The sequence below is a fragment of the Tamandua tetradactyla genome, chromosome 9, assembly GCF_023851605.1.
Source record: "Tamandua tetradactyla isolate mTamTet1 chromosome 9, mTamTet1.pri, whole genome shotgun sequence".
NCBI lineage: Eukaryota > Metazoa > Chordata > Mammalia > Pilosa > Myrmecophagidae > Tamandua > Tamandua tetradactyla.
In genome coordinates this window covers 6,925,985-6,953,083 of record NC_135335.1, presented here as the reverse complement: position 1 = coordinate 6,953,083, position 27,099 = coordinate 6,925,985, and the positions used below count along the sequence as shown (strand labels likewise).

Below are 27,099 nucleotides of genomic sequence, written 5' to 3'. Positions count from 1 at the left end.
GGCAATGGAATAAATTGTTCAAAGTGCTGGGCAAAAATTAATCGTCAGCCAAAGGGGGTTTGGGGGAACCCTCAGCCAGGAAGCCTAATCATCACCCAACCTAATCATTATTCAAGAATGAAGGTGAAATATGGACATTTTTCAAGAAACAAAGGCTGAAAAGTTTTCCCACCCATGCATCTTTGTTGAAGGAATGGCTTCAGTAAGAAGGAAATTGCATCCAGAAGGAAGGCAGAGTATGTGGTAAGTAATAGGAGAGAAATAGGTTAACATATTGGTAGAGCTAAAGAGGCATTAGGTGTTGTGATGGTTAGGTTTTGGTGTCAACTTGGCCAGGTGGTGCCCGGTTGTCTGGTCAGGCAAGCACTGGTTTAACCTTTACTGTAAGGATATTTCCTGGTTGATTGCTAAACCAGAAGGCTGTTGAGAGCAGCTATGGCTGATTACATCTTTGCTATCAACTAAAGAAATGTCTGCTGCAAATGAGATAATATAATCCACTGTAATCAAATTGGATTTGATCAAATCAACTGAAGACTTTCAAGGGAGGAGATAAATTTTTCCCTTTTTCTTCAGCCAGCGAGCCTCTCCTGTGGAGGTTGTTGAGACCCTTCATCAGAATTGCCAGCTTCACAGCCTGCCCTTTGCGTTTTGGATTCTTTCATTCCTATGGTTGTGTGAAACACTTTTATAAATCTCACATTTACAGGCATCTCCTGTTGGTTCTGGTTCTCTAGCAAACCCCGACAAATACATGTATATATATATATATATATAAACTAATTTGGGAGATTTTGAAAACAAGGAGGGACTAAAATGATAGATAAAAATAAAATGGAAGATGGAAAAGGATGCTTTGGCATAGCAAAATCCTTTTATGTTATTGTTGTTGTGGAGTAGGACAGACTAACTTTAGACTTTGCTAACCATCTAAGGGTAACTGTTAATATAATGGGAGGAAAAAGGGGAAATAAGAATTTGTGATTAAGCCAATAGAAGTCTGGAACAGAGGGAAAAAGCAAAGAAAAACAAAGTAAATAAAAAACATTAATACAGAAGGCAGAAATAATCCTGTCAAAATCAACATTTACAATAAATATAAGAAGCTTAAATTTGGTCATCAAAAGTCAGAGAATCTCAAATTGTGTATCTATTTTTAAGTATGACTATTAGAATTAGGTTATCTGTGAGTAAGAGAGACCCAAAATAACAATGCCTCAAATTGGATAGAAGTTTATGTTTCCCCACCGGAAAAGTCTGGAGGGGGAGCCAGATTTACACATTCCTTGGGGACCCAACCTCCTTCTGGCTTGCAGTCCTGCCATCCCTAGGGCCTGAGCACATTTGTTTGATTTTCAAGTGGCAGGATGAGGCAGGAACAAAGAAGAGAAGGGGGCAAAGAATATGGATCACTTATACCCCATTGGGAAGAGTTATCACATAGTACACCTGACTGCAAAGGGTGCTGGGAAGTGTAGTCTTTAACTTGGGTGGGCGAGTGCCCAGCTAACCACTGCGGCTTCTCCTGCTCCAGAAGAAAGGGTTAGCAGGTCCCAGAGAGGGCAGAGGTCTTCTACACAGCTGAATACAGGATACAGGAGATATGCAAGACATGACAACTGAAGAGTTGAAAGTGATGGCTTGGAAAAAAGATTAACTAGAGAAAATTAGCCAAAAAAAAAAAAAAAGCTAGTATAACTACAGTAATATCAGATAATATCAGATGAAAATGGGCTTTGAGGCAAAAAACTGTAGGGCTAAATTGAATCACAATTCACTGAAGAAATCTAATTACTCTACTCTTTATGTTCCCGTTAATGTATCTTTAAACTTAAAAGAAAAATATACATTATATATATAGACAGAGAGAGAGTGTGTGTATATTTAGATATTCTCTGTGTCCTGTGAACTCAGGCATACCTCAGAGAATGTACAGATTCTGTTCAGATCGCTGCAATAAAGCAAATACAGTGATAAAATAAGTCACTGAATTTTTTGGTTTCCCAGGGCACATAAAAGTTATCTTTATGCTGTACTGTGGTCTAAGCGTGCAATGGCATTACATCTTAAAAAACAATGGGCATGTTTGTGATCAAGCATCAGTGAACGAGAACTATTCATTCATTGTAACCTTGTTTTATTTTGCTTTTAATAACATTAAAAATCATTACCTTCAAGAAAAATTGATTGAGCTTTGTTTTATGACTCACACACAGCGGGCCTTGGCAAATGTCCCGCGTGCACTCAGAAGGATGTGCTTTGCAGTTGCTGGGTTTTATAAATAGCAATTAGATCAATTTGATTGATTGTGAACTTCAAATATGCTATATCCTTACGGGTCTTTTGTCTATTGTTATATATCAATTGTGAACGGAAGAGGGTTAAAACCTTCAACTGGGAAAAAAAGAAACAAACAATGGATGTACCTTAATTGAAATGTGACGCAGAGTCACGAAGGGAGCACATGCTGTTGGAAAGATAAACTTGCTCAACACAGAGTTGTCACAAACCTTCCATTTGTGAAAAACATAAAAACCTGCGGAGTGGAATAAAGTGAAATGCAGTAGAATGAGGTATGCCTGTAGCGTTGCTGTCATTCCAACCTGGGTCAGATAAATAAACCAGCAAGAAGCAAGCTCACTGGCCACTTGAAACGTTGATATTCACGGTGTTAGAGTGTTCATATCGGCCAAGTGTTGGCAAACTTTTTCCGTAAAGGGTCAGAGAGTAAATATTTTAGGCTTTGAGACCCACATGGTCTCTGCGACAACTACTCAATTCTGTCATGTTCAGCTACAGCCTTGGACAGCGAGTCAACATGCAAATAAACAGGCGTGGCTGTGCACCAACATGTGATTTATTGACCCCAACATTTGAGTTTGACCTAAGTTTTATGTGTCATGAGAAATTACTACCCTTTGACTTTTTTCCCAACCATTAAAAGAATATAAAAATCATTCTTAGCTGTCTGGGGACATGGAACTTGTCGGTAATGGGAGGTGGGGATGGTCACACAGCATGGTGAATGCAATCAACACCACTGAATTGTATATGTGAATGCGGTTACAATGGGAGATATAAGTTGTATTATATGCTGCTGCTAAAAAACTTAAAAAAGAAAATCATTCTCAGCTTGCAGGCCCTATTTCGCCTCTGGGCTGTGACTGGCGACTCCTGATGTAGGCAAAAGATAGGGGGAAACTTCCAGAATGATTTTGTCTGGTTAAAACTGCAGAATCACAAAGAGTTATGGGTGTGTAATGGTGACTCTCGGTATTTATTGCCTGTTTGCTCGCTTTTAATGGGTGGCTTTTGCAGCTCTTTTCTTTTGTCTTATGTTTGTTCTGAGTGTCTTTATAGAAATGTCATTTTGTGCCTGATTAACTGGATGCTAAAAACTGTGGGTCTGTACTTCTGTACGTCTTTGACTTTATATTTCATTCTTCTAGTTTTTATTTTATTTTACAAAAGTATTAGTCTGTCATGGATTAGAAATTAAAACCAAAGCAAAGATAAAATAAAATCAAACAAAAAAGCAAACAAACAAAAAAAAAGAAATTAAACACAATCCTTTGCCACGGGTTTAGGAGTTCCTGCATTCAACTGCATTTGTTCAAAGCGGGTCCCAGAGTTCTAAAGGCCCCATCCTGGCTGCTGTGGGTACCGGGGAAGCCAAGCCAGGTCAAGTCCCTTCTCTCTGGCCTCATGTATTAGTGAGGAAGCAACTACAACAGGATTTGTCAGCCAGCCCCTTGGGTGGTTGGTGGGGACCCACACCAGCTCTCCTCCTTGCTCCCCCACTCCCCCACTGCTACGGAGACGGAGCTGGAGCCCTGGATTACATTTGAAAGTCCTGTGTAGGACCCACTGGCTGCCCTTGAGTGAGTCACTGGCCGTCACTGGGCCTCTATTTCCCCATCTGTAAAACGGGACTGAGGTTATGAAGATTACAAGAGCCAACCTGCCTGAAGTGCTGAGCACAGGGCCTCAAGCCTTATCAGAGCCTGATAAACAGTGACTGACACGCTCCAATATTTCAAGGTTCTCAAAGATTCTGTTTCTTGGTTCTTATGATTCTGAAATACTCCAATTTTCTAAGATTCTGAGATGGTCTGTTTTTAACCTTCTGTGGGGTTCTCTGCTCTGTGGACCCTGCCTTGCATGCCCTCTGCCTCCCGCTCCTCTCACCCTGGGAGTGGGGGGGCAAGGAGGAAGTGGAGCTGTGGGAGTTTGGGGGGCTGGGCTGCTACCTTGTCCTGACCCACAGCTGGGGGTGGCTGTGACAGCCCCAGGCCCCAAGATCTGCAGCAGCTTCCAGGTCCCAGGCCTGTGTCATCATATCTGTCATCTTGTCATCTCGATGTGCCCTAGACCAGGGCCTCCAGTGCGGAGTGGACTCCATCCAAGGGCTGGATCCCCGCCCCTCTCTGGGCCAGTCCTGGCCCATCGCGGCTCTGTGTACCCCGGAGGTCAGCGGTCCTGGGGCACTTTTGGTCCTGGGGCACTTTTCCCACCTTCAGGAGGTGGCTTGAGCCAGGTGGGTGGGCTGGCCACCTGGGGCCGAGATGAAAAGCGTCATTTTCTCTGTTAGAATCAACTATCCTTTTATTAGCACAAAGTAACCCCAACCCAGGAGCCCCGGGGCCCGGGAATAAGTTAAGGCACTGAGCAGGCGAGGGGCAATGTGCCCAGGCCTGGGGCCTTGCACGCCCCAAACTTCCTGAGCAAACTCCAAGGGACCGGGCGCCCCGAGGGTCCTGGGGGGGCTTCTGCCGTGAGATGAGACGACAGAGCGGGACAGGGTCCCCGGAGGCCCCCGGTGGACGCGGGGGGGGGGGGAGACACGGCGGGCGGGCGGCCTCACTTCTCGAAGTAGGGCAGGTAGAAGAACTGGAAGCCCCGGTGACCCTTGACGGCGCAGTAGATGAAGATCACGTGGTAGGCTGCGGGGCGGGGTCTGTCAGCGCCGAGGCCCCGCCCCCGCCCCGCCCCCCGGGCTCGCCCCGCCCCGCCCCCGGGGCCGCTCACACCTCCTGGGACCAGCACCAGGAAGCCCGGCACGAAGAAGATGGCGCTGGAGACACCTGCGGGCGGGGGAGGGGCGGCCGGCTCAGGGCGGGACGCGGGGGCGCGGGGACCCGGGACTCCCCGGCCCCGGGCGCTTGTCCCTCCCACCTTGCCCGGCCCGAAGCGCGCTCCCAGCGGAGGAGGAGGCTGTCTCCCCACAGTGAGGGTGGCAAGAGCCGAAGGGCGGGGATGGAACCTCTGCCCGAGGAGGTGGGGAGCTCACCTGGAGAGGGGGCCACCTCCAGTCCCACGCCGACCAGGATCAGCACTGCGCACAGATGGAGCCACAGGTGTGAGGGCAGGGGCCGGGGTCGGGCGGGGGTCCTCCACCCTCTACCCAACCATGGCTCAGGCCCGAGGAATGGTGTCCCCCACCTGAGCCGAAGGGTCCCTGGGCACAGACCCTCCCCACCAAGGGAGCACCTGCTCTGGGTGCGGGCCTGGGGCTTCCCCTGCGGAGGACTGACAAGTCCCGGAGACCAAGAACCTTGGCCTTACACCCGGTGATCCGGCCATGATGGGGGAAGACCCCCATACATGGGACAGGGGAGACCCCTCATCTGCCTGGGGATTGCGGAAGGACTTCCTGGAGGCAGCGCCAGCTAAGCCCAGAAGGGGTAGGGCAGCAGCTGAAACAGCAGTTGCCATATATTGGCCACTTACCAGCAGCTGCCAGGCACCAGGCTAAGCATGCTACATGCCTGCCTTATTTGTTACCTTAATCAAACAAGACAAGTTTTGCTGTCATTCCTGTGCACCAAAGATGAAACTGAGGCAGAGAGGAAAAGTAACCCCTGTGGCAGTTGAACTGTGGAGGTTGATTCCAGGGGCTTGGCCAGAGGCACCGTGCAGGCTGAGGCAGAGGAGAATCCCAGACAGAGGAAACAGTACTGCAAAGGCCCAGAGTCTGGAGGGAACTTGGGGGCTTTCTAGAAGTTTTTGGCATTTGGTGAGAGTGGAGGCAAGAGTACAAGCTGGCATGTGGTTTGGCAGGGCCTGTCAGAACCCCGGGGTGGGATTTGGACTTTGGCCCAAGGACAGTGGGTATCTTGGAAGGGAGAGAGGACATGAACGGATCAACTTTTCAGTCCCATAGAGTCCTGGATCCCCAGTTAGAAGATGGAATGGGTGCTGGGTGCCCAGTTAGAGGATGGAATGGGATCCTGGGCCCTCAGTTAGAGGGTAGAGCTGATGGGAGATGGGGAACTGAACTGTGGGCTCTGAGGAGGGGTGGAGGCGGGAGCAGGGAGGCTCACAGGGCCACCATGGACGGTTGCGTGATTTGTTCACTGCATAGAGTGTCCCACCAAGGGGGTGACGGGGGCTGAAACTCACTCCCTGAGCCCTGGCTTAGGGCTGTGGGCTCTGCCCACTCAGAGGGGGCACCTTTTGCTAATTCTTATAAAGGCCTATACAGGCCCCACACAGTCTCACTCGTGGGTTTGAATCCCAGCTTGTCTACTTCCCAGCTGTGACCCAAGCAAGCCCCTCACCTGCCTGTGTCACCCATTTGTAAGATTGGGACAGTGGCCAGCATGACCCGTGCCTGGGCACACAGAGATCTGGGAAGTGATGGTTCCCTCCCCTGTGCAGGAACACCCAGAGCTTAGGTTGTGGGGGCAACGGTGCTGCTCAGCGGAGGGCCTGGCTAGTTGGGGGTGGGGAGAGTGTGCTTTGCTCTTTTGGGAGAAGGGAGGGGAGCCAGGGTAGCAGCCACTGTCTACCCTCTCTTTAGGGTTTCTCTTGGCCCCAAACCTAGAGCCTTTCTGGGGACCCTGTCTCCTTAGCCCCTAGAATGAGGGGCCTAGGAGTCACAAACATTTGTGACATCTAAGCTATAAGATCTGCCTGCTCTGGGCCTCAGTTTTCCCATGGGATCAATGTGGGTGGAGAAAAGTCCCCACTGGCTCTCAGACTCCAGAGAAGGGGTGTGTGTGACAGAAGCCCTGGCCATGGGGACTGGCCTCTCCACTGGGGTTCTGGGCAGTGACCCTCCCTCTCACTTGCTGTGTAACATCAGGCCTCGTCTGCCCACCCGTATGGTGGGAAAATCAACCTGCCTGGCCCCTGCACTAGACACACACGGCACGTGGCAGCCATCACACTGCCATCTTCTGGACACCTGTCACGCCTGCCACAGCCCTCACTGGCCAGTCAACGTGGGAATGAAGGTGCCCCCAGGGCAGGGGCTCTGTTCACCTCTGGCAGTTCTCTCCTCTGCTTTATCCCCAGGGCCGAAATAGAGTGGTTCAGGATAGTGTGCTGGCTGAGGGATAGGATAAGGAGGCTAAGTTATTTAACAAAAGATAGAGAAAAATCTATGGCCCTTTGGGGCTCTGAGCCAGGTTGTGCTCTCAGCTACTGGGTGGCTTCCCGGCTGGGTGATCAGGGGCCTGGAAAATGGGGGTGGAGGTGATGCCAGGCGGCTCGCTGTGCCAAGGCAGATGCAGAGCCCGCCCTGAAGGAGGGTGGTCTCTGTGGGGGGTGGGGAGGGGTCGCCGGGGGGCACTCACCCAGCCCCAGCAGCAGGAGCAGGAAGGAGGCCAGCACCACGCGGCGGTTCTTCTGGATCAAAGGGTGTTGGGTCCAGCTGACGGGCAGGACAGAAGGAGTGTGAAGGGCTGGAAGGGTGGGGGAGAGGCCATGGGGCAGCAGGCGGCTGGGACGCTGCGGGGCTCAGGCAGGATGGGCTCACCTGCAGCAGGCGTTGTAGGAGCGCTGGGTGGTGTTGCTGATGGTGCTAAAGGACCACTGGGAGCTGCGGACAGACGTTCGGCCTGGGTCCCTGCTGGACAGGTGGCCCCGTAAGGGGGGAGGGGCCAAGGAAAGGGCCCCTGCGGGACAGGGAGTCCTGAGGAAGTGGCAGGGGGTGGTGTGTCCCTGTGGGATAATGGGCCCTAACGGGGAAGGGCTGGGGGATTCTGCAGGGTTGGGACTGGGAGGGGGGTACAGGCTGAGGGTTGGGGCTCAGGGGAGCCCATGAGGGGAGTTGGGGCCGCACTAGGAATCAGACAAGACAAGTAGAAGCTGAGAAAGGCAGGGTGTGGGGCTGGGCAGGGTCCCTGGCAGGACAGGAGCTGGCGGGATGGGGCTGGGGGAATAAGGGTGGGTCCCCACCTGGCCCTGACCTGGTGCTGATACCCCCATCCGGCTCTGGAGAGGCCTGGGCGCCGTCCTCATCATTCTGCAGGTTCTGTTCCAGAACACGGGGCTCAGAGGGGCGGCGGGCTCAAGCCCTTCTTCAGTCCCGCCTCGGGGAGAGAGGGCAGCAGGCCCATGCAGCTGTCTGCCTGGCCGCCTGACAGCTGCTCAGCTGGCCCTCCACCCTCCCGCAGAACGGGTTTGGTGATTCACAGAAACCGAAACCCAGGTGGGAGGCGGGTGTTGGGGGCTTGGGGCGCAGGAGCCCGCAGGAGTCAGTTGAGGGCTCCCCACCTGGGTCCCAGGGCCAGGAGATCACCCGAATCTGGGAGTCAGGGTGAAGTTCTCAGGATGGGTATTTCAGGGGTCCAGAATGGAGGCTCTGGATTTAGGGTGTCAAGGAAGGCCAGGCCCAGGATTCCTAAGTTTGGGACACAGAAATCCGGTCCAGGTCTCCAAGGGAAGGATCCTAGGGTTGGTGGAGGTCCTCCGGGAAGATGGGGACTCCCGGTTTCCGGGGATGGAAAAAGACTTGTCATGTGAGTGGGGGCTCCAGCTCGGCGGGGAAGAGCGGGAAAGGAACTCCTAGAAGTGAAGGGGGAGCACAGGCCCTATTATTTCATCTGGTCTGGGACCCAACGGGGTGCTCTGGAGGGTGGGCCAGGCTTTGTTGAGGGGTGCGGAGGGGCTCCCCAAGCCCAGCGGGACTTGGGGGGGTGGGGTGGGGGTGCCTCCAGGTGGGCTGTCCGGCTGGGGTGGGGGTGAGGGTCCGGGGCCGGACCGAGGCTGGGGATAGGGTGGGCTGGGGTGGGGTCTGGGCAGGGCTCTGGATCCGCGGGTCACGTCCGGGAGGGGGCGTCTTCAGCTCCGCCTGGGGCCACTGGGCAGGTGGTCCCCGGAGACGCCGCTCTTCCCAGGCCCTGCCCGGTCGGGGGCCGGAGGTGAGGTGGGCCGGGCCGTTCACCTGGTAGCGCAGCCGGGACTGCTTGTCCTCGTCAGCCACCTCGAACCGGGCCCGGCGCTCGAAGTGCAGCGGCCCGAAGCGGGCGACCCCGCTGGACTCGGGCCCGGGCCCCGCGTCCTCCAGGGACAGCTCGAAGGCGTCATCGATGCTGAACTGGGGCCGGGCGGCGCTCATGGCCCCGGCCCGCTCAGGCGCCCTGCGCCGCCGCCATCCGCGCCCGCCTGCCCCAAGCCGCCGCGGCGGCCCCGCCCCTGCGCTCAGGCCCCGCCCCTACCGCCCGGCCTAGGCTCCGCCCCCCACGCAACGGCCCCGCCCCCCGTCTGCCCCCGGCAGGCCGGAGTTGCCGAGCGCCGAGCGGGCTGGTGGGCGGGGCCTCCCCCCAGCGGCCCGCGCCGCCCAGCGGACGCCTAGCCGAGCGACAGCCGGGACGCGCCCGGGCGCGGTCCTTAGTGGGTGCGCTGGGCTCCCGGGCCCAAGGTGCGAGGTAGGGCGCTCTTGCAGCCCTGCCCGCTCCTCGAGGTCCATGGAGCCTCTGGGGACTCTCTGTGTCCCCACGCCCTGTATGACAGGGATTCTCATCAGCCTGCAGGTGTGGAAACTGAGGTGCAGAGGCTGACGTTGATTGCCACTCTCCGCGCCCATCTGGTCTCCACCAGAAGCCAACGTGATATTTTAAAACCGATCTGATCTTATTTTTGTTTTTCTCTGTGTGTGATACTCCAACAAAACTTTTTTTTTTTTTTTAAAGTATGCCGCTGGGTCATTTCTCTGCTTAAAACCTTCCCTTGTGGGTGGGCCACGGTGGCTCAGCAGGTAATAATGCTTGCCTGCCATGCCCAAGGACCTGGGTTTGATTCCTGGTACCTGCCCATGTAAAAAAAAAAAAAAAAAAAAAAAACCTTCCCTTGGTTTTCCATTGTGAATTGCATAAAGTCCGAACTCTTTACTAAGTCAGGCCCACAGAGCCCTGTATGCTCTGGCCCCTGCCTGCCTCTTCTAGCCTCTTCCAGCCTCATTCAGCCCCCTCTGGGTCTCAGTCACCTCCCTCTGTCACATTGGTTTTCTTAGTCTTCCCAGCTCAGGGCCTTTGCACATGCTGTCCGTATATCCGGAAAGCTCTTAATCTGGCTCATCTCACAGCCAGCTGGCCCCTTTGGTCATTTGTGCACCTGCCATATGTCACCTTTCAGAGTCCAACCCTGACTATGCAGAATAGACTCAGCTTCACATTGCATGGTACTGACCTGAAATGATCTCATCTTACACTGTTTTACTCGGCACTGTATCCACGGTGCCCAGATCAGTGTTTGGCCCTAAATAGATGCTCAATAAATATTTGTAGAAGGAAGGAATGAGTGGTTTGCCAAAGTCCCAAGTGCTTTCAAGTGGTAGGATTGGGACTGGAACCCAAGGGCCACTTTGCTCCCAAAGCCCTTGTCCTTCTCCATCCCCCACCCTCCAATTTCATTTTATGACCACAGGTCCAGAGAGTCAAGTCAATCCTTCTTCTCCAGTGGTGTCACATTATCACCATCAAGAAGGTCCCTTTGGAGGTCCCCATGTCGGGGTGCACCCTCTGCCTTCTTGCACGTTTCCTAGCCCTGCACACGTGGCACTGCACCCTTTGCGGATGTGTTTGCAATTAGCGAACGTGGTGTCATGATGTTCTATTGTTTTCATCTTTTCCACTGAGCATTAATGTTTCCTGCGTACAGCTTGCCCGTTGCTTCCTCTGGCTGCATGCTTTGGTATACTATGTTGAGCATTCACCACTTTTATAATCCCACCCACCCACCCTCACACAGCGATGCACACTTAGCTGACCTCGATGCCCCGTCACAGGTGTCACTGTGTAAACGTCTTCATACTGTTCCCTTACGGACAATGTGAGCATTCTTGGGGCCATAAGGTACACGCACCAGGACTTCCCAGGTTACCACAGGTGTTCTCCTGTGTGGCTGTGGTTGCACGAGTTTACACACCCACTCCCAGGGCTCCAGCTGTCCCTTAGCACTTGGTCCTTTCCAGTTCTCTAGTGGTTTGCCAATCTGATGATTATAAAGTGGTACCCTATTTTCAACTGGCTCCCCTGACACCTGGAGAGTTTTGGCAGTTCTCCAAACACTTGAAGGCTATTGTGAATTACCTGTTTATTTCCTTTGTCCCTTTTTTTTCCTACCAGATTACTAGTCTTTTCCCTGCTGATGTGCATGTCTGTGCATGCACAGATTAATAATCTCATGCGTTTTGTTTAGGCTGCAAATATCTCCTCCCTGTCCAGTCTCCTTGTCATTACTTGGTCTAAGGTGTCCTTGGATAAAGAATGATCCTTAATTTTGAGATAGCCAAATCATGTGCTTTTTGCCTTATGGGTTTGTGCTCTTTGAGTCTTGCTTGAAATGCTCTCTCACCCCAAGATCATGAAGACATTTTCCAACATCTTATTCCATCAGCCTTAGAGTTTTACTTTCTAGACGCGTGTTGCAACAAAGTGGTTAAGAGGGGGACTCTGAAACCCAGCCACCCGCACTGGAATTCCAGCTTTTCTCTTTTTGGGCTTTGGGACTTGGAGGGCCAGGCGAGAGGACAGGGAGGAGTCCTCCTCGGGTGCAAAATTTAAGGGGACACCAAAGAAACTCATCAACAACATAAATAATATTAAAAAAATTTAAATGGATGCTCCAAATCCATGATGAACAAAGTATCAAGATGTAAATTTTAAATTTAGCTTTAAATTGAACTCAGCTAAACCATGCACTTGCACAACTCACTTCACTTGCCTCACCCAAATTTTGGGCTTGCCTTGAGCAAGTTACATAACCTTTTTGTGCCTCAGTGTCCTCATTTGTCAAGAGGTGTTAATGATAGTGCTTCCCTCAGCATTAACTGAGGATTGAACTGACTAGTTAATGAGGAGCCTGGCATATAGTTAACATTTGATAAATGTTAGGTATTATTGCAATTTAATATTAAGAAACATACAGAGAAAAAAATAAATAAATAAAATAAATAAAAAAAGAAACATAAGGAGTCTACCTTTGGAGGTGGTGCAAAGAGGGATTCAGATTTATTTCAGTGAAGAGTGAGTCAGTTTTCCAATACCTTCTACCAAACAATCGGTTCTTTCTCCCTTTGGATTGTGATGCCATCTTCATCATGTACCAAGTATACAGCTGTGCACATATAGCTGTTCTAAATTCTCTTTTTGATTCCTCTGGCCTGCTTAGCTATTTTTCAGTCAGTATCATAGGTTTTTTACTGAGGTGGTTTGTGGTGTGTCCTAATAAGGAAGGGCAAATCCTTCCAGTTTGGTTATCTTTTTTCAAACTCGATTTAGCTTTTCTTGAACCTTTATTCTTCCTCTTTTTTAAAAAATTTATTTATTAATTAAAAAAATTAACAAACCAAATAAAACAGTAACATATATAATCAGTAATTCACAATATCATCACTTAGTAGCATATTCATCATTTCTTAGAACACTTGCATCAATTCAGAAAAAGAAATAAAACGACAATAGGAAGAGAAATAAAACAAAAACAGAAAAGAAAAAAAAAGGATTATACCTACCATACCCCTTACCCCTCGCTTTCATTGATCACTAGCATTTCAAACTAAATTTATTTTAGCATTTGTTCCCCTCATTATTTATTTTTATTCCATATGTTCTACTCGTTTGTTGACAAGGTAGATAAAAGGGGCATCAGACACAAGGTTTTCAAAATCACACAGTTACATTGTGACAGCTTTATCATTATTCAATGAACCTTTATTCTTCTATAGAGATCTTACAGAAATGTTTTCCAAGTTCTTCAAAGAGTCTCCCATTTTTTATTGTTATTTCATGAAGTTTCTAGATTAATTTCAGGAGAAAGGACATCTTTAAATTTTAAGTTCTTCTATTCATTAAGAAGCTATGGCTCCTATCTACCTTGTCAACAGATGAGTAGAACATATGGAATTAAAAAAAAAGAAGCTATGACACTTCAATAATACACATCTTTTATAACATTTAACAGAGGTAATTTTTTTTTTCTTCAGAAGGTTGTATTTGGATTTCTTAAATATTTTATGAGTTTGGCTGATGTTATGAATGGTATCATATTTTCTATATTTCAAGTTCTTTTATATCCTTGTAACATTACTGAACTCTCTTGATTTGTTAAAATAGTCTGTTGATTCTGTTGGATTTTCTACATAGTTGATTATATAATCTGCTAATAATGGCAATGTACTCTTTTTGTTGTTTTGTTTTTTGCTTTGGCCAGGACTTCAAATACTACCTTAAAGAAAAGGTGAATATTTACTCCATTATACTAAACTGTATGTAGCTTTTATCACTTTGTGATTATTCCTTTTTATTCCTGTGGGTTTTTATCAAAAATAGTTATGGAACTTCAAATATTTTCCCTGCATTTTTTTTAACCCTGAGTTTTCTTCGTGAGTCCTCTGATGAGCTGCATTAATAGATTTTTCTGATGTTACACCATTCTTAACATTCTTGAAAAAACTCTACTTGACTCTGATCCATTTTCAAATACACCATTGGCGTCAATTAGCTTAATGTTTTACTTAAGATTTTCATACCTTTATTACTGAAACGGATGTATACTTTTCTTGCCCCGTGGAGCCCTATCTGGTTTAGGCATCGGGATTAAACGAGCCTCACAAAACACGTTGGTCAGCTTTCTCTCTTTTTTAATTTTCTGTAACAATTCGTATGAGACTCGGATCACTTGCTCCTTCAAAATTTGGTGGAACTTGCCTGTAAAACCTTCTGTGTGAGTAAAGACAACCAGAACGCGTTTCCCCTTCACTCTAGAGGGCCCAGGGGACTTCTTGTCGGAAAATTAACCGGATAAATATCTAAAGCGCTTAGCGCCGGGGTCACAGGGGACCGACACCAATCCCTGGCAGTTGCGATGACGGGTGAAGACACTCCCCTTACTCGGTGACCTAAGCCTTGAAAGTGGGAGCGGAAGGCTGTTTCTGCTGTTGTTTACAACTGGTTTCCAGAGGCGGAAAGAAACATCGTAGGCTCCAAAATGCCCAATATCCATCCTTCATGCGCTCTCCAGTATACTGGGCACCTACCACGCGCCAGATGGTGGATTTATTGGCGCCAACACACCCGCGCCCCCGGGATCCCACAGGGGCTCTCAGCCACTTGGGAGCTTCCTGTCCCCCCCTCCCCAACCCCCCGGCCCTTCCACTCCTCCTCCCCGCTCTTATTTATTCTTAGTGGTAAGAGAAAAATACAGGCTGCAAGATGTCACTACACATGCAAAAGAAAAAAAGCCGGAAGAGAAGACACAGAAAAAAGAGTGGTTTTAGGGTTGGCATGACGCGTAGGCGGTTTTTTTTTTAAATCCCCTTTTATGTTCCTGATTCTGCAATGCCCTTATATTACCTTTACAATTTTGAAAGGCGTGGCTCGCGGCCACGTGGGAGCTCCGCAGCCCGAAGCAATTCAATTTCACGATCGCCCCGCCCAGCGGACCCAGGCCCCGCCTCTCGGACAGGCTTTGGCCCTCCCCCCTGACATTCTTCTGCCCCGCCCCTACCCAGAACCACGCCCTCAGCCAGGGAACCAATCACCACCCGCTTCCGCGTTCCGTCCCCTTTTTGGCTTCTGCCCTCACCCAAAATGGCGCCACGGAGGCAGCTTCCGAGGCTCTAGAAGTTGTCGATGCAGGTCCGGAAGCTACCGAACGAGTCCGGAAGTTGCCGAAAGAGAGCAGCGGGGAAGGAGGATGGCGGAGATTATCGGAAGACTCCGCGAGGACGGGATCCAAAAGCGTGTGATACAAGAGGGCCGAGGAGCCCTCCCTGACTTTCAGGATGGAACCAAGGTTAGAGTCTACCCGTCTCCCCTTAAACCTTCTGCGGTGCGGTGCGCATGCGAGACGGGAGGAGGCCTAAGGTGAGAGGTTGCGCATGCCCAGGTAGCAGTGGCCCGTGGCCCTACTGCTCACATGCAGAGCTCGACGCCGATTGGCCTGAATTTAGCTGGGGCGCGAATTCGGGTGCGTCAGTCCCGCCTCCTGCCTTGGTGGTGTGGCCCCATTGGTCATGGAGGCCGTCAGTTATCACAAACAGGTTGTGCGTGCTTACGCAGTCCCGGTGCAGAAGACCCTGGGTGGAAAAGCCGTGCCGGGGGTGGACCCGGGACCTCTGGGTTTAAGTTTCACGATATTTTATACATGGAAAGGCTTTTTGAAAACACTTCGAACAACTCCTGTTGTTCGGATGGGAAAACAGGCGCCAGGTCTTGCAAACCCAGACAATGAGGCCAGGGGTCCGGTCGGGCAGCGCGGGGCCCTTTGGGAGCTTTCCCCCTGCCCCGCGTGGCGCCCCTCGGGCAGATGAGGGTGCGGAAGCAGAGACCCCCCCCCCCCCCTCACCTGCCTGTTTTCCACGGCTGGCCCCCTCTCCCAAACACCCTGTGTCTCAAGGCCTCCCTACTTCTGCTCACCCAGTTCTCTGCCCCCAGAGTGCCTTCCCAGTTGTCACTTATCTGTCGACTCAGAATCTTCCCAGGGGGAGCACCTGTGCCCAGCACAGAGCAAGAGGTGTTTACTGAGCAGATGAATGAAGGCCCTGGCAGGTGCTGGGCACACCAAACGTAAAGGCTACTGTGAACAAGCGCCTGCTGGCTGCCCGGCTCTGGGTCAGGGTCTGGCATGCGAACATCTTAACCTGGCCCCGTGAACCTGCCCCGAGATTGGACGTGAGCTGCACAGGTCTCGTGATCATGGTCACGTTGAGGGCTCTTCTTTGGGAAGAGAGTGTGTGTGTATGTGCACGCCCCCACGTGCTATAGGGCATGTGTGTGTGTGTGTGTGCATGCCCCCACATACTGGGGGTGTGGGTGTGTTTACATGCCCCACAAGCTGCAGGGTGTGTGTGTGTTCTTCTCCCCATGTGCTGGGTGTGTGTGTGTGTGTTCTTCCCCCCACGTGCTGGGAGTCTTTGGGTGTTTGTGCATGTCCCCACGTGCTGGGAGTGTGTGGGTGTGTGTGCATGCCCCCATGTGCTGGGGGGGTGTGGGTGTATGTGCATGCCCCCCACGTGCTGCAGGGTATGTGGGTGTGTGTGCATGCCCCCATGTGCTGTGGGGGGTGTGTATGTGTGTGCATGCCCCCACATGCTGCAGGGGGTGTGCATGTGTGTGCATGCCCCCACATGCTGGGGATGTGTGGGTGTTTGTGGATGCCCCCATGTGCTGTCGTGTGTGTGTGTGTGCGTGCATGCCCCCATGTGCTGGCGGTGTGTGGGTGTGTGCGCATGCCCTCACGTGCTGTGGTGTGTGTGTGTGTGTGTGTGTATGCCCCCATGTGCTGGGTGTGTGTGGGTGTGTTTGCACGCCCCCACATGTCTGGGTGTGCATATATGCCCCACATGCTGTGAGTGTGTGGGTGTGCGTGCATGCCCCCACGTGCTGCGGGGTATGTGGGTATGTGTGCATACCCACGTGCTGTGGGGTTTGTGTGGGTGTGTATGCATGCCCCACATGTTGTGGGGTTTGTGTGGGTGTGTATGTGCATGCACCTACATGCTAGGGGTGTGGGAGTGGCCTGGGCAACGGGACCCGTGCTGAGAATCTACAAGAGGGTACAGACACCAGAAGGAGAGAATGTGGTGAAGGCAGTGGAACTGTGACCTAAGGCATGGCGAGAAAAGGAGCAGGCTTTATTAAATAACCAACCGCCAGCATTGATTGAGTGTTCACTCCAGGCCAGGCACTGAGCTAAGTGCTTTCCAAGTTTATTTCTTGAATTCCCGCAGTGCAAGACAGGTTTTACTGTTGATTTGATTTACTGAGGTGGAAACCGAGGTCAGAGAAGCAGCCTGGCATGCTGGCCACAAGGGTGGCCTCTGCCCATATCCTATCCAGGGTTGAGTCCTCAGGCATCATCTCTCTGTACTCACTTCCACATACTCTCATCCAGTTTCATCTCTTTAAAAACTCTCCATGCCCAGAAGATGCCCCAAAGTCTATTGCTGGCCCTTAACTTCCCTAAACTTGATATCCAGCTCCCAGCTCACCCTCTCCACTTGGGTGTTTGGTTGACAGCTCACGCGTAATCCATACTGCCCGGGCCTCCCCCATCTCAGTTAACGCTTTCCGTCCTTCTGGTCTGTTCAGGCCAAAAACTTCAGAGTCACCTGTGGCTCGGACCATGGCTCCCCCCGCCTCCACCATTACCACGCCAATCCAGGCCACCATCGTCTCCCCTGGACCATTGCAGAAAGCTCCTAACTCGCCTCCCCACTTCCGTCCTTGCACCCCCACTATCTGCTCTCATCCCAGCAGCAGAGTCCAGGTCCGATCCTGTCCCTCCACTGCCCAGAGCCACCCAGAAGCCTCCATCTCACTCAGAGGGAACGACAAGTCGCTTACGGGTCCCATGGGGTCCAGCTCTGCTGCGCCCTGCCCAAACCCTTTCCTTGTTCACTCTACTTCTGCCACACTGACCTCCTTCTTGCTGCTTTTTTTTTTTTAAACCGCTGGCAAAGTGGCTTAGATTAAGCGCTGTGAACTCAAACCCCTTGAGTTTAGGGTTGCCAGATAAAACCAGATGCCCAGTTAAATTTGAATTTCAGATAACAACGAATACTTTTTTTCCTTGATGCTTTTCAAACGCGCTAAACACTATCCTGCCCCCAGTGTTTTGCACCAGCTGTCCTTTTGGGCTAGAAACTTCACACACTCCCTGTTCTAGTTTGCTAGTTGCTGGAATGCAACATACCAGAAACAGAACAGCTTTTAAAAAGGAGAGTTTAATAAGTTGCAAGTCAACAGTTTTTAGGCTGTCGAAATGTCCCAATTAAAGCAAATCTATAGAAATGTCCAGTCTAAGGCATCCAGGTAAAGATACCTTGATTCAAGAAGGCCATTGAAGTTCCGGGTTTCTCTCTCAAATGGAAAGGCACATGGTGAACACGGTCAGGGCTTCTCTCTTAGCTGGAAGGGCACATGGCGAACACGGCGTCATCTGCTAGCTTCCTCTCCTGGCTTCCTGTTTCATGTAGCTCTCCGGGAGGCATTTTCCTTCTTCATCTCCAAAGGTCACTGGCTGGTGGACTCTCTGCTTCTCACGGCTATGTCGTTCTGCTCTCTCAGACTCTCCCATATTCTCCAAAATGTTTCCTCTTTTATAGGATGCTAGTAAATTAATCAAGATCTACCCGAATGGGTGGAGACATGTTTCCACCTAATCCAGCTTAGCAACCACTCTTGATTGAGTCACATCTCCAGGGAGATGATCTCATTACAGATTCAAACATACAGTACTGAAAAGGGATTAGAAGAAACGGCTGCCTTTACAAAATGGAATTAGATTAAAACATGGCTTTTCTAGGGTACATACATCTTTTCACACTGGCACATTCCACCCTCTGGACCCTAAAAAAGACATGTTTTTTCCATATACAGAATACATTAATTCCATCACAGGATCAGAAACCCTTAAACCATTTCAGTAGCAATACAAATGAAATACAGAGTTAGAAATAGTACAAACTCCTATCAAAGTCAGTTACGGGCATGGTCTGTTCTAAGGCAAAATTATCCTCTGACTCTGGACCTGTAAAAACTCAAGACAAGTTATTTGCTGCCAACGTACAAAGGAGGAACAGTCATAGGATACATACACACATTTCCATAGGGAGGAAGGAACACGGGTCACTGGACCCATACAGTTTCAAAAATCTGTAGGACAAAAGTCCATTAGATTTCAAAGTCTGAGAATCATTTACCTTTGGGGCTTTAGAAAGCAGCAGTCCCACCCTTTCCAAGGGCCTACACGAGGCCTGCCTCCCTCCAAATGCAACCTTGGGGGGCATTGGGGAGACCACCTTTTTCTTGGCTCCATCCTCTCCAAGGATTGGGGCTGCACCCGGGCTGTCTGCCATCTCTGGGGCACATGCTCAACCCCTCCATGTGGTGGCAGCCAGGCTCTCCCCAAACCCCAGGGAATGTGCTTCACCCTCTCCAAGGCCTGAGGCGGCATGACTCTTCCACTGCAATGAGGTGGAAGGCCCATTCTCTGCCTTTGGGGCAAACTCACCCTCTCCACTACTTGGGTGGGTCCGCTCTCCAGGCCCGAGGCTTCTTGACTTTAGACCCCACCCTCCATGGTTTTGCCTCTGAAGTTATTTTTCCTCCAATGTGTCCCTTCTCTGACCCTCTCTGTCCTGCCTGGCAGTGGTTCTCTTTATACAGATCCTGCAGCACTCTCGTTGTTTTCCATGCAGTAGTTTTGGATCATGCCCATCAGACATAAGGAGTTTCCATAAATCCTTCCTGGATAACCCCACTTCTGATCCTGGCTTTCTCTGAAATGGCTGGCTGTTTCCACAGTTGGTTAAATCCTCACGCAGGGCACTATTCTCTGGGGCTCTCCCTTTCTGAAGGCCCAGAATTTTCCAGAGTTTCCATTTCTGGTTTCTTTGTCCCCAGAAGTTCAGTTCTCAGCTTATCTCTCTCCTGTCGCATTTCACTATAAGCTGTGAGGAGAAACCAGGCTGCCCTTTCCACATTTAATTTGGAAATCTCTTCTGCAAAATATCTAAGTTCATGGCTTTTAAAGTCTGTCTTCCAGCCAAAGCCACTAGTCAATTTTGCCAGATTATCTGCCATTTTAAAACAAAGATCGCCTTCCTTCCAGTTTGCAATAACAAGTGACTCATTTCTGTCTGAGGCCTTGTCGACAGTCTATTTAGAGTCCACGTTTCTACCAACAGTCTCTTCAAAGCATTCTAGGCCTTCTCTATCAAGCTCCTCACAACTCCTCCAAAATGTTCCTCTTAACCACTTGAAAAGCCATTCCAACATGTATGGTATTTGCAAACTGCAGCAGCACCCCCTTCTCCGGTACCAAAATCTGTTCTAGTTTGCTAGCTGCTGGAATGCAGTATACCAGAAACAGAACAGCTTTTGAAAAGGGGAGTTTAATAAGTTGCAAGTGAACAGTTTTTAGGCCATGGAAATGTCCCAATTAAAGCTAGTCTATAGAAATGCCCAATCTAAGGCATCCAGGGAAAGATACCTTGGTTCAAGAAGGCCGATGAAGTTCAGAGTTTCTCTCTTGGCTGGAAGTGCACATGGCAAACATGGCGTCATCTGCTAGCTTCCTCTCCAGGCTTCCTGTTTCGTGTAGTTCTCTGCGAGGCATTTTCCTTCTTCATCTTCAAAGGTCACTGGCTGGTGGACTCTTTGCTTCTTGTGGCTAGGTTGTTCTGCTCTCTCAAAATCTCCCATATTCTCCAAAATGTTTCCTCTTTTATAGGATTCCAGTAAACTAATCAAGACCCACCCGAATGGGTGGAGACACATCTCCACCTCCACTGGTTGTTAATCCAGTTTAACAACCACTCTTTTTAATTTTTTTTAAAACACAACAACATATAACATTGCTATCATATGATCATTCCATTCTTGGTATAATCAATAACTCACAATGTCATCACATAGTTGTATATTCGTCACCATGATAATTTCTTAGAACATTTGCATCAATTCAGAAAAAGAAATAAAAAGAAAAAAACTCATACATACCATACGCCTTACCCCTCCCTCTCATTGATTGCAAGTATTTCCATCTACCCAATATATTTTAGTCTTTGTTTGCCCTATTTTTTTCTATATGCCTTATCACTCCCTTTCATCGATCACTAGCATTTCAATCTACTAAATTTATTTTAACATTAGTTCCCCCTATTGTTTATTTTTAATCCATGTTTTACTCATCTGTCTATACCGTAGATAAAAGGAGCATCAGACACAAGGTTTTCACAATCACACAGTCACATTGCGAAAGCTACATCATTATACAATCATCTTCAAGAAGCATGTCTACTGGAACACAGCTTTACATTTTCAGGCACTTCCCTCCAGCCTCTCCAATATACTTTAACTAACAAGGTGATAGCTATATAATGCATAAGAATAACCTCCAGGATAACCTCTCGACTCTGTTTGAAATCTCTAAGCCATTGACACTTTATTTGGTCTCATTTCTCTCTTCCCCCTTTCAGTCAAGAAGGTTTTCTCATTTCCTTCATGCTGAGTGCCAGCTCATTCTAGGATTTCCCACGTTGCCAGGAAGGTTTACACCCCTGGGAGTCATGCCCCACGTAGACAGCGGGGAGGGTGGTGAGTTTGCTTGTTGTGTTCGCTGAGAGAAAAAGGCCCCATCTGAGCAACAAAAGAGGTTCTCTGGGGGTGGCCCTTAGGCCTAATTTTAAGTAGGCTTAGCCTGTGCTTTGTGGGGATAAGTTTCATATGAAGAAACTCCAAGATTGCGGGCTCGGCCTATTGCTTTGCTTGTCCCTCTTGCTTGTGAGAATATCAGGAGTTCTCCACATGGGGAAGTTGAACTTTCCCCCTCTCTCGCCATTCCCCGAGGGGGACTTTGCAAATACTTTTTTATTCACAGTTCAAATCACTCTGGGATTTATCGGGGCATCACTGTGGACAAACCTACAAAATCTCATGCCCTACTCAAGGTTCCAAGTACTATGGTGTTCGATTAAGCTGTCCACATAAGTTATATTAGGAAACGCACTAGTCAAATTATAAATTTTGTACCAAATAAACATTTTTTGCTTTAGTCTTGCACATAAGTTAAAGTTTTAAAATATGAGTTACCATCTGTTTTCAGCACCCTGCAATATTGACATTCTTTTGTTCTTCCTCATGCAAAAACATTTTTTAATTTGTACATTTAATCACTGTCTTTGTACACTCTAGGCATTCTTAGATTATACCATCTCAGTCTTTATCGTATATCTTTCCTTCTGATTTCATTTGTGCCCCCAGCCCTCCTCCCTCTATCATTCTCACATTCACCTTCATTCAGTGTATTGACATTATTGTATTACAGTTAGGTAATATTGTGCTATCCATTTCTGAGTTTTTATATTTAGTCCTGTTGCACAATCTGCATCCCTTCAGCTCCAAGTACCCAATAGCTACCCTATTTCTATCTCCTGATGGTCTCTGTTCTTAGCTGAACTTCTCGAAGTTCATTCACTAATGTTAGTTCATATCAGTGAGACCATATAATGTTTTGTTTCTGGCTAATCTCACTCAGCGTAATGTTCTCTAGGTCCATCCATATTATTACATGCTTCATAAGTTTATTCTGTCTTACAGCTGCATAATATTCCATCGTATGTATATACCACTGCTTGTTTCTTTAACAACCACTCTTGATTTAGTCACACGTCCAGGGAGATGCTCTAATTACAGTTTCAAACATACGGTCCTGAATAGGGATTAGGAGAAACAGCTGCTTTTATAAAATGAAATTAGGATTAAAACATGGCTTTTCTAGGGTACATACATCCTTTCAAACTGGCACACTTCCATACCCCAGATATCTGCCTGGTGCATTCCCTTCCCCATTCCACTCCAGCCATCCCCGTTCCCCTTATCCTGCTGTATTTTGTATTTTTTTAAACAATTATTTATTTTTAATGGTAAAATATACCTAACATACACATCATTTTAACTATTTAGAGTGGACAGATCTTTGACATAAAATACACTGACAGTGCTTAATAGCTTTCACTATTATTTCCAGACTCTTTTCATCATCCTAAACCAAGATTCACACTCATTTACAAATAACTCCCCACTCCCGCCTCCTGCCACCTATGGTAACCAGTCTTCTGCTTCCTGTCTGCATGAATTTGCTGAGTCTAAGAATTATATGTAAGAGAAATTATATACTATTTGTCCTTCTGGGTCTGGCTGATTTCACTGAACATGTCTTCAGGGCTCATCCGTGATGTAGCGTGGCCCAGCACTTCACATCTTCATACGGCTAAATCATATTCCAGCACGTGGCTATGCCAGTTTTTTAATCCAGTCTTTGTTGACGGACGCTTGGGTTGCCTCTACATTTTGGCTATTGTGAATAATGCGGCAGTGAGTCCTGGTGTCCAAAATCTGCCTGAGTCCCTGCTTTCTATTCTTTGGGATTATACCTAGCAGTGGCATTGCCAGGTCATGTGGGATGTAGTTTCTATTTTGCTGCATGGCATCAGCTCTATGTGGCGTATTATGTTATTCTGCTCGATGCCTGTCTCTTTCCTGTACAAGATGAGCTCTTTGAGGGCAGGAAATTTGGTCTCTTGGGTTCACTGCCATATCCTGGTCTAGCACAGGGTACAGATGGGGTCATTATCCATCTGCTGAAGGGATGAATGGAGGCAGACTGCTTGGGTTCCGTCCCACCCAGCTGCCTGCTGGCTAGGTGACTTGGCCCCTTCCTGCCCTCTCTGTGACTTAGCCTCCCCAGGGCGGTGTCACGTCAAGGGCAAGATCTGCTGGAGACTCCTGTCCCTTTTGGGGCTGGGCTTGTCCCTGAGGGCTGGGGGAGGATGTGGGCCCCTCCTTGATCCCGTGTGCGGCCTGCAGGCCACGTTCCACTACCGGACGCTGCGCAGTGACGAGGAGGGCACCGTGCTGGACGACAGCCGGGCACGTGGCAAGCCCATGGAGCTCATCATCGGCAAGAAGTTCAAGCTGCCCGTGTGGGAGACCATCGTGTGCACCATGCGCGAGGGGGAGATCGCCCAGTTCCTCTGCGACGTCAAGGTGCCCACCCCACACCAGCTTGCGGTGTCTGTCTGTCCAGCCGCGCTCTGTTCCCCAACCCCAGGGCAAATCTCCAGCTTCTCCCTGGTACCTCCTGACCTCTTTTCTGCCCTCTCCTGTACCTTAGCCCAGCTGCAGCCAGGGGACACGTTCTCAAATGCATGCGGCCCATGCAACCCCTTGCTTGAAGCCTCGGTGGTTCCTTGTCACTGTCAGGGTTGAGCGTAAGTTATAGCTGCTCCCGCTGTCCTGCGGGGTCTGACCTCCCCTGACGGTCTCCCCCTCCCCCTCAGCACCCTGCCTTTCCTTTCCATCTGCTTCTGGGCCAGTATCCTCCTCCGTATTTCAAGGCTGATTCCTGGGCCACCACCCTCAGGAAGGCCTCCCTGACTGTCAGTTGCAAGCTTGACCGCCTCCTCTGGTCCTCTGCCTGCCACACATCAGGGAGGGATGTGGCCTGCTTCCCCTCTAGCTTCTCAGTGCCCAGCAGGAGCCAGCCCAGAGCCAGGACTCAGGACACTTCTGCGGTGCGGCTGAACGTTGCTGAGCAGTCAGCCCTGTGCAGACAGTGGGTGGGGGTGGGGGGTGGGGTCATCTGCCTCCTGGCACCCTTGTGGCTATTCCAAGTGAAAGGTCAGAGGCTAGGTCTCTTATGCTGGCCCTCCCCGCCCCGAGGGTTTTGAAGTCGCTGCCCTGGGCCCAGCTCTGGGTTAGGCCCTGAACGGGTGAGGGGTGGGGGGCAGGAGGTTAGGATTCTGGGTGTCTACCTGTAGACAACCCAGCCTGGCCTGTGGGGACGGGGAGCCAGGGTTTGGCAGATGGAGTGGGTGTGTGTGTAGGGGGCTGCTGGGGGTAGGTGCTCGGCTTGGTTGGGTGGCCAGGGTGGGGCAGAAGCTGAGGGGCCTTCACTGGGAGTGAGGGCTGGGAGGCTGGGGGAGTCCTGGGGATGGGGTTGGGGGGCAGAGCCAGCCGCTCCCCCTCTCTGGGCCTCAGTGTCCTTTCTCGGGTAGGGCGCAGCCCACATGACGGAGCCCCCGGTGCCCACTTGCCCCCCCTGCAGCACGTGGTCCTGTATCCGCTGGTGGCCAAGAGTCTCCGCAACATCGCAGCGGGCAAGGACCCCCTGGAGGGGCAGCGGCTCTGCTGTGGCATCGCCCAGATGCACGAGCACAGCTCGCTGGGCCACGCCGACCTGGATGGGCTCCAGCAGAACCCCCAGCCCCTCATCTTCGATATCGAGATGCTTAAGGCGAGTGGCTGCCAAGGCCCCAGTGCCGTGCCCTAAACCAGCACCATGCCAAACCACCCCCACCCGCCCCAGCCCGAGAGGGGGCGCCGGCCCTGCCTGCCCGCCCAGGGGTGGTGGGGTCAGTGGATGGACCCCTGGGGAAGGGGTGGAGAGGCAGGTGCAAGAACACCTGTCAGGCACCCTGGCAGTCCCCAGGGTGTCCCTCCTGGGGCCCCTCCTCCTTCTGGGTTCAGATGGCACCTCCTCCGGGAGGCCCGCCCTGCCCACCCTGCAGGGTTTTTATTCTCAGCCCGCGTGCTGGTCGTTTCCTTCCCGGCTCTGCCATGATCTGAAATCACGTAGGAGTTTGTGTGCGGCCTCCTCTGATTAGGGAATCTTCCCCTGGAACATACGCTGTGCGGGGGAGGGATTTCCACCTGGATTCCCTGCTCTGTTCCCGGCACCTGGCACCGGGCTGGGCCCTTAGGGGATGCCGCGTAAGTGTCTGTCCGCTGGCCGGGCTGCCGGACCTCCCGACGCCCTGCGGGTTCCGTGTGTGACGCGGCCTCTGCTCCGGCAGGTGGAGAGCCCTGGCACGTACCAGCAGGACCCCTGGGCGATGACGGACGAGGAGAAGGCCAGGGCGGTGCCCGTCATCCACCAGGAGGGCAACCGCTTGTACCGCGAGGGGCAGGTGAAGGAGGCCGCTGCCAAGTACTACGACGCCATCGCCTGCCTCAAGAACCTGCAGATGAAGGTGGGGCTCGGGGGGCGGGGCGCGCGGGGCCCTGGGGTCAGCACCTGGCCCTCCTCTCACTTCCCCGGCGGCCCCAGGAACAGCCCGGGTCCCCTGATTGGATCCAGCTGGATCTGCAGATCACCCCGCTCCTGCTCAATTACTGCCAGTGCAAGCTGGTGGCCAAAGAGTACTACGAGGTGCTGGACCACTGCTCCTCCATCCTCAACAAGTACGAAGGTGAGCCGGGGCGCCGGGCTGCCAGGGCGGGCCAGCGGGCGAGGGCGCGGGCGGCTGCCTCCTCCCCATGCACGCTGTCAGCCCTCGGCACCCCCCATCCTGAGCTACCTCTGGGACCTTCCCAAAGGCCCCCCCACCCTAGCCGGGCCAACAAGGGGCGAATGGGGTGATGTGGGGGCAGGGTGGGGGGGGGGCGTCACCCATGATGGACCCCTGGGGCCAGGAGAAGCGGGGCGGGGCAGCTGGCTGGGCCCCCACTCCTGCCCCGGCGTGCCTGCTGCCCGCGGGCGTCCCCCGCAGACAACGTCAAGGCTTACTTCAAGCGGGGCAAGGCCCACGCGGCCGTGTGGAACGCCCAGGAGGCCCAGGCTGACTTCGCCAAGGTGCTGGAGCTCGACCCCGCCCTGGCACCCGTCGTGAGCCGCGAGCTGCGCGCCCTGGACGCTCGGATCCGGCAGAAGGACGAGGAGGATAAGGCCCGCTTCCGGGGCATCTTCTCCCACTGACCTGGCCCCCGGGCCCTGCCCCACCCACCCCGCCCAGCCCACCCGCCCCCGCTGCACCGGTTCTGTCTGTATAAAGGCCTTATTTATCGCCCTCCGGGTCTGCCGAGCTGATCCATCGGGGGAGCCGGGCGCGCCACCTGGCCTTTCCCGGGAAAGGGTGGCAGAGGGTCAGCGTCTTGTCCCAGCTCCCCCCCCCCCCGAGACGCGCCCAGACGTCCCTGAGCCTCGGGCCCTCTGACTGGCGGGTGGCGGGGAGGTGGTGCCTGCTGGCGGGGGCCGCAGTGCTCGGGAGCCTCCAGTGCTAAGGGGGAGATAAAGCAGGTACCAGCCAGGTGGCCTGGGGAGGAGGGGAGGCTTCCTGTGGGCGGGAGCAGGAACTTGAGCTGTGTCCTGAGGGTGAAGAAGGGCAGTTAGGGGCGAGGGAACATTCCAAGGCTGCAGTTGGCAGAAGCAATAGGGCTGCCGTTGTACCTGTAGGTGTGTGTGGGGGGCAGGTAGGGGCAGGGTGACACTGGAAGGCCCAAACGGGAGGATCTTTAGGGCCAGGTGGGGACTTGGGGTTGTCCCAGGAAACAGTGGGAGCCATGCTGGGATTCAGAGCAGCAG

The 27,099-nt window shown here is 51.4% G+C and overlaps 2 protein-coding genes across 6 annotated transcripts; one reads left to right on the top strand and one right to left on the bottom strand.

The window, feature by feature from the left end:
- Positions 1-4,503: 4,503 nt before the first annotated feature.
- Positions 4,504-9,400, bottom strand: TMEM134 (transmembrane protein 134). 4 transcript variants are annotated; one of them, XM_077115541.1, is made up of 7 exons: positions 9,173-9,400; positions 8,196-8,260; positions 7,763-7,825; positions 7,581-7,657; positions 5,291-5,335; positions 5,031-5,084; positions 4,504-4,943 (listed from the first exon to the last, which is right to left on the bottom strand). In XM_077115541.1, exons 1-7 carry the CDS (start codon positions 9,344-9,346, stop codon positions 4,861-4,863), a joined length of 561 nt encoding a protein of 186 aa, XP_076971656.1. In that variant the 5' UTR covers positions 9,347-9,400; the 3' UTR covers positions 4,504-4,860. The 4 variants fall into 4 exon arrangements, with proteins under 4 accessions (XP_076971656.1, XP_076971652.1, XP_076971654.1 ...); XM_077115537.1 differs by having other exon boundaries at positions 7,763-7,901; positions 9,173-9,390; XM_077115539.1 differs by having other exon boundaries at positions 4,506-4,943; positions 7,763-7,855.
- A 5,399-nt stretch (positions 9,401-14,799) lies between these two features.
- On the top strand, positions 14,800-26,584 carry AIP (AHR interacting HSP90 co-chaperone). Of its 2 annotated transcripts, none has more exons than XM_077115534.1 (6): positions 14,800-15,024; positions 23,604-23,783; positions 24,844-25,032; positions 25,592-25,768; positions 25,846-25,987; positions 26,288-26,584. In XM_077115534.1, exons 1-6 carry the CDS (start codon positions 14,926-14,928, stop codon positions 26,491-26,493), a joined length of 993 nt encoding a protein of 330 aa, XP_076971649.1. In that variant the 5' UTR covers positions 14,800-14,925; the 3' UTR covers positions 26,494-26,584. The 2 variants fall into 2 exon arrangements, with proteins under 2 accessions (XP_076971649.1, XP_076971650.1); XM_077115535.1 differs by having other exon boundaries at positions 25,846-25,979; positions 26,288-26,476.
- The last annotated feature ends 515 nt before the right edge of the window (positions 26,585-27,099 follow it).

Bases quoted from the DNA above. Each gene is read 5' to 3' on its own strand.
- TMEM134 (XM_077115537.1), bottom strand. From the start codon at position 9,315: ATGACGCCTTCGAGCTGTCCCTGGAGGACGCGGGGCCCGGGCCCGAGT. The intron at 8,261-9,172 runs GTGAACGGCCCG...GTTCTGGAACAG, and splicing joins AGTCCCGGCTGCGCTACCAG to AACCTGCAGAATGATGAGGA. The intron at 4,944-5,030 runs GTGTGAGCGGCC...CCCGCCCCGCAG, and splicing joins CCTGGTGCTGGTCCCAGGAG to CCTACCACGTGATCTTCATC.
- AIP (XM_077115534.1), top strand. From the start codon at position 14,926: ATGGCGGAGATTATCGGAAGACTCCGCGAGGACGGGATCCAAAAGCGT. The intron at 23,784-24,843 runs GTGCCCACCCCA...CCCCCCCTGCAG, and splicing joins AGTTCCTCTGCGACGTCAAG to CACGTGGTCCTGTATCCGCT. The intron at 25,769-25,845 runs GTGGGGCTCGGG...CGGCGGCCCCAG, and splicing joins TCAAGAACCTGCAGATGAAG to GAACAGCCCGGGTCCCCTGA.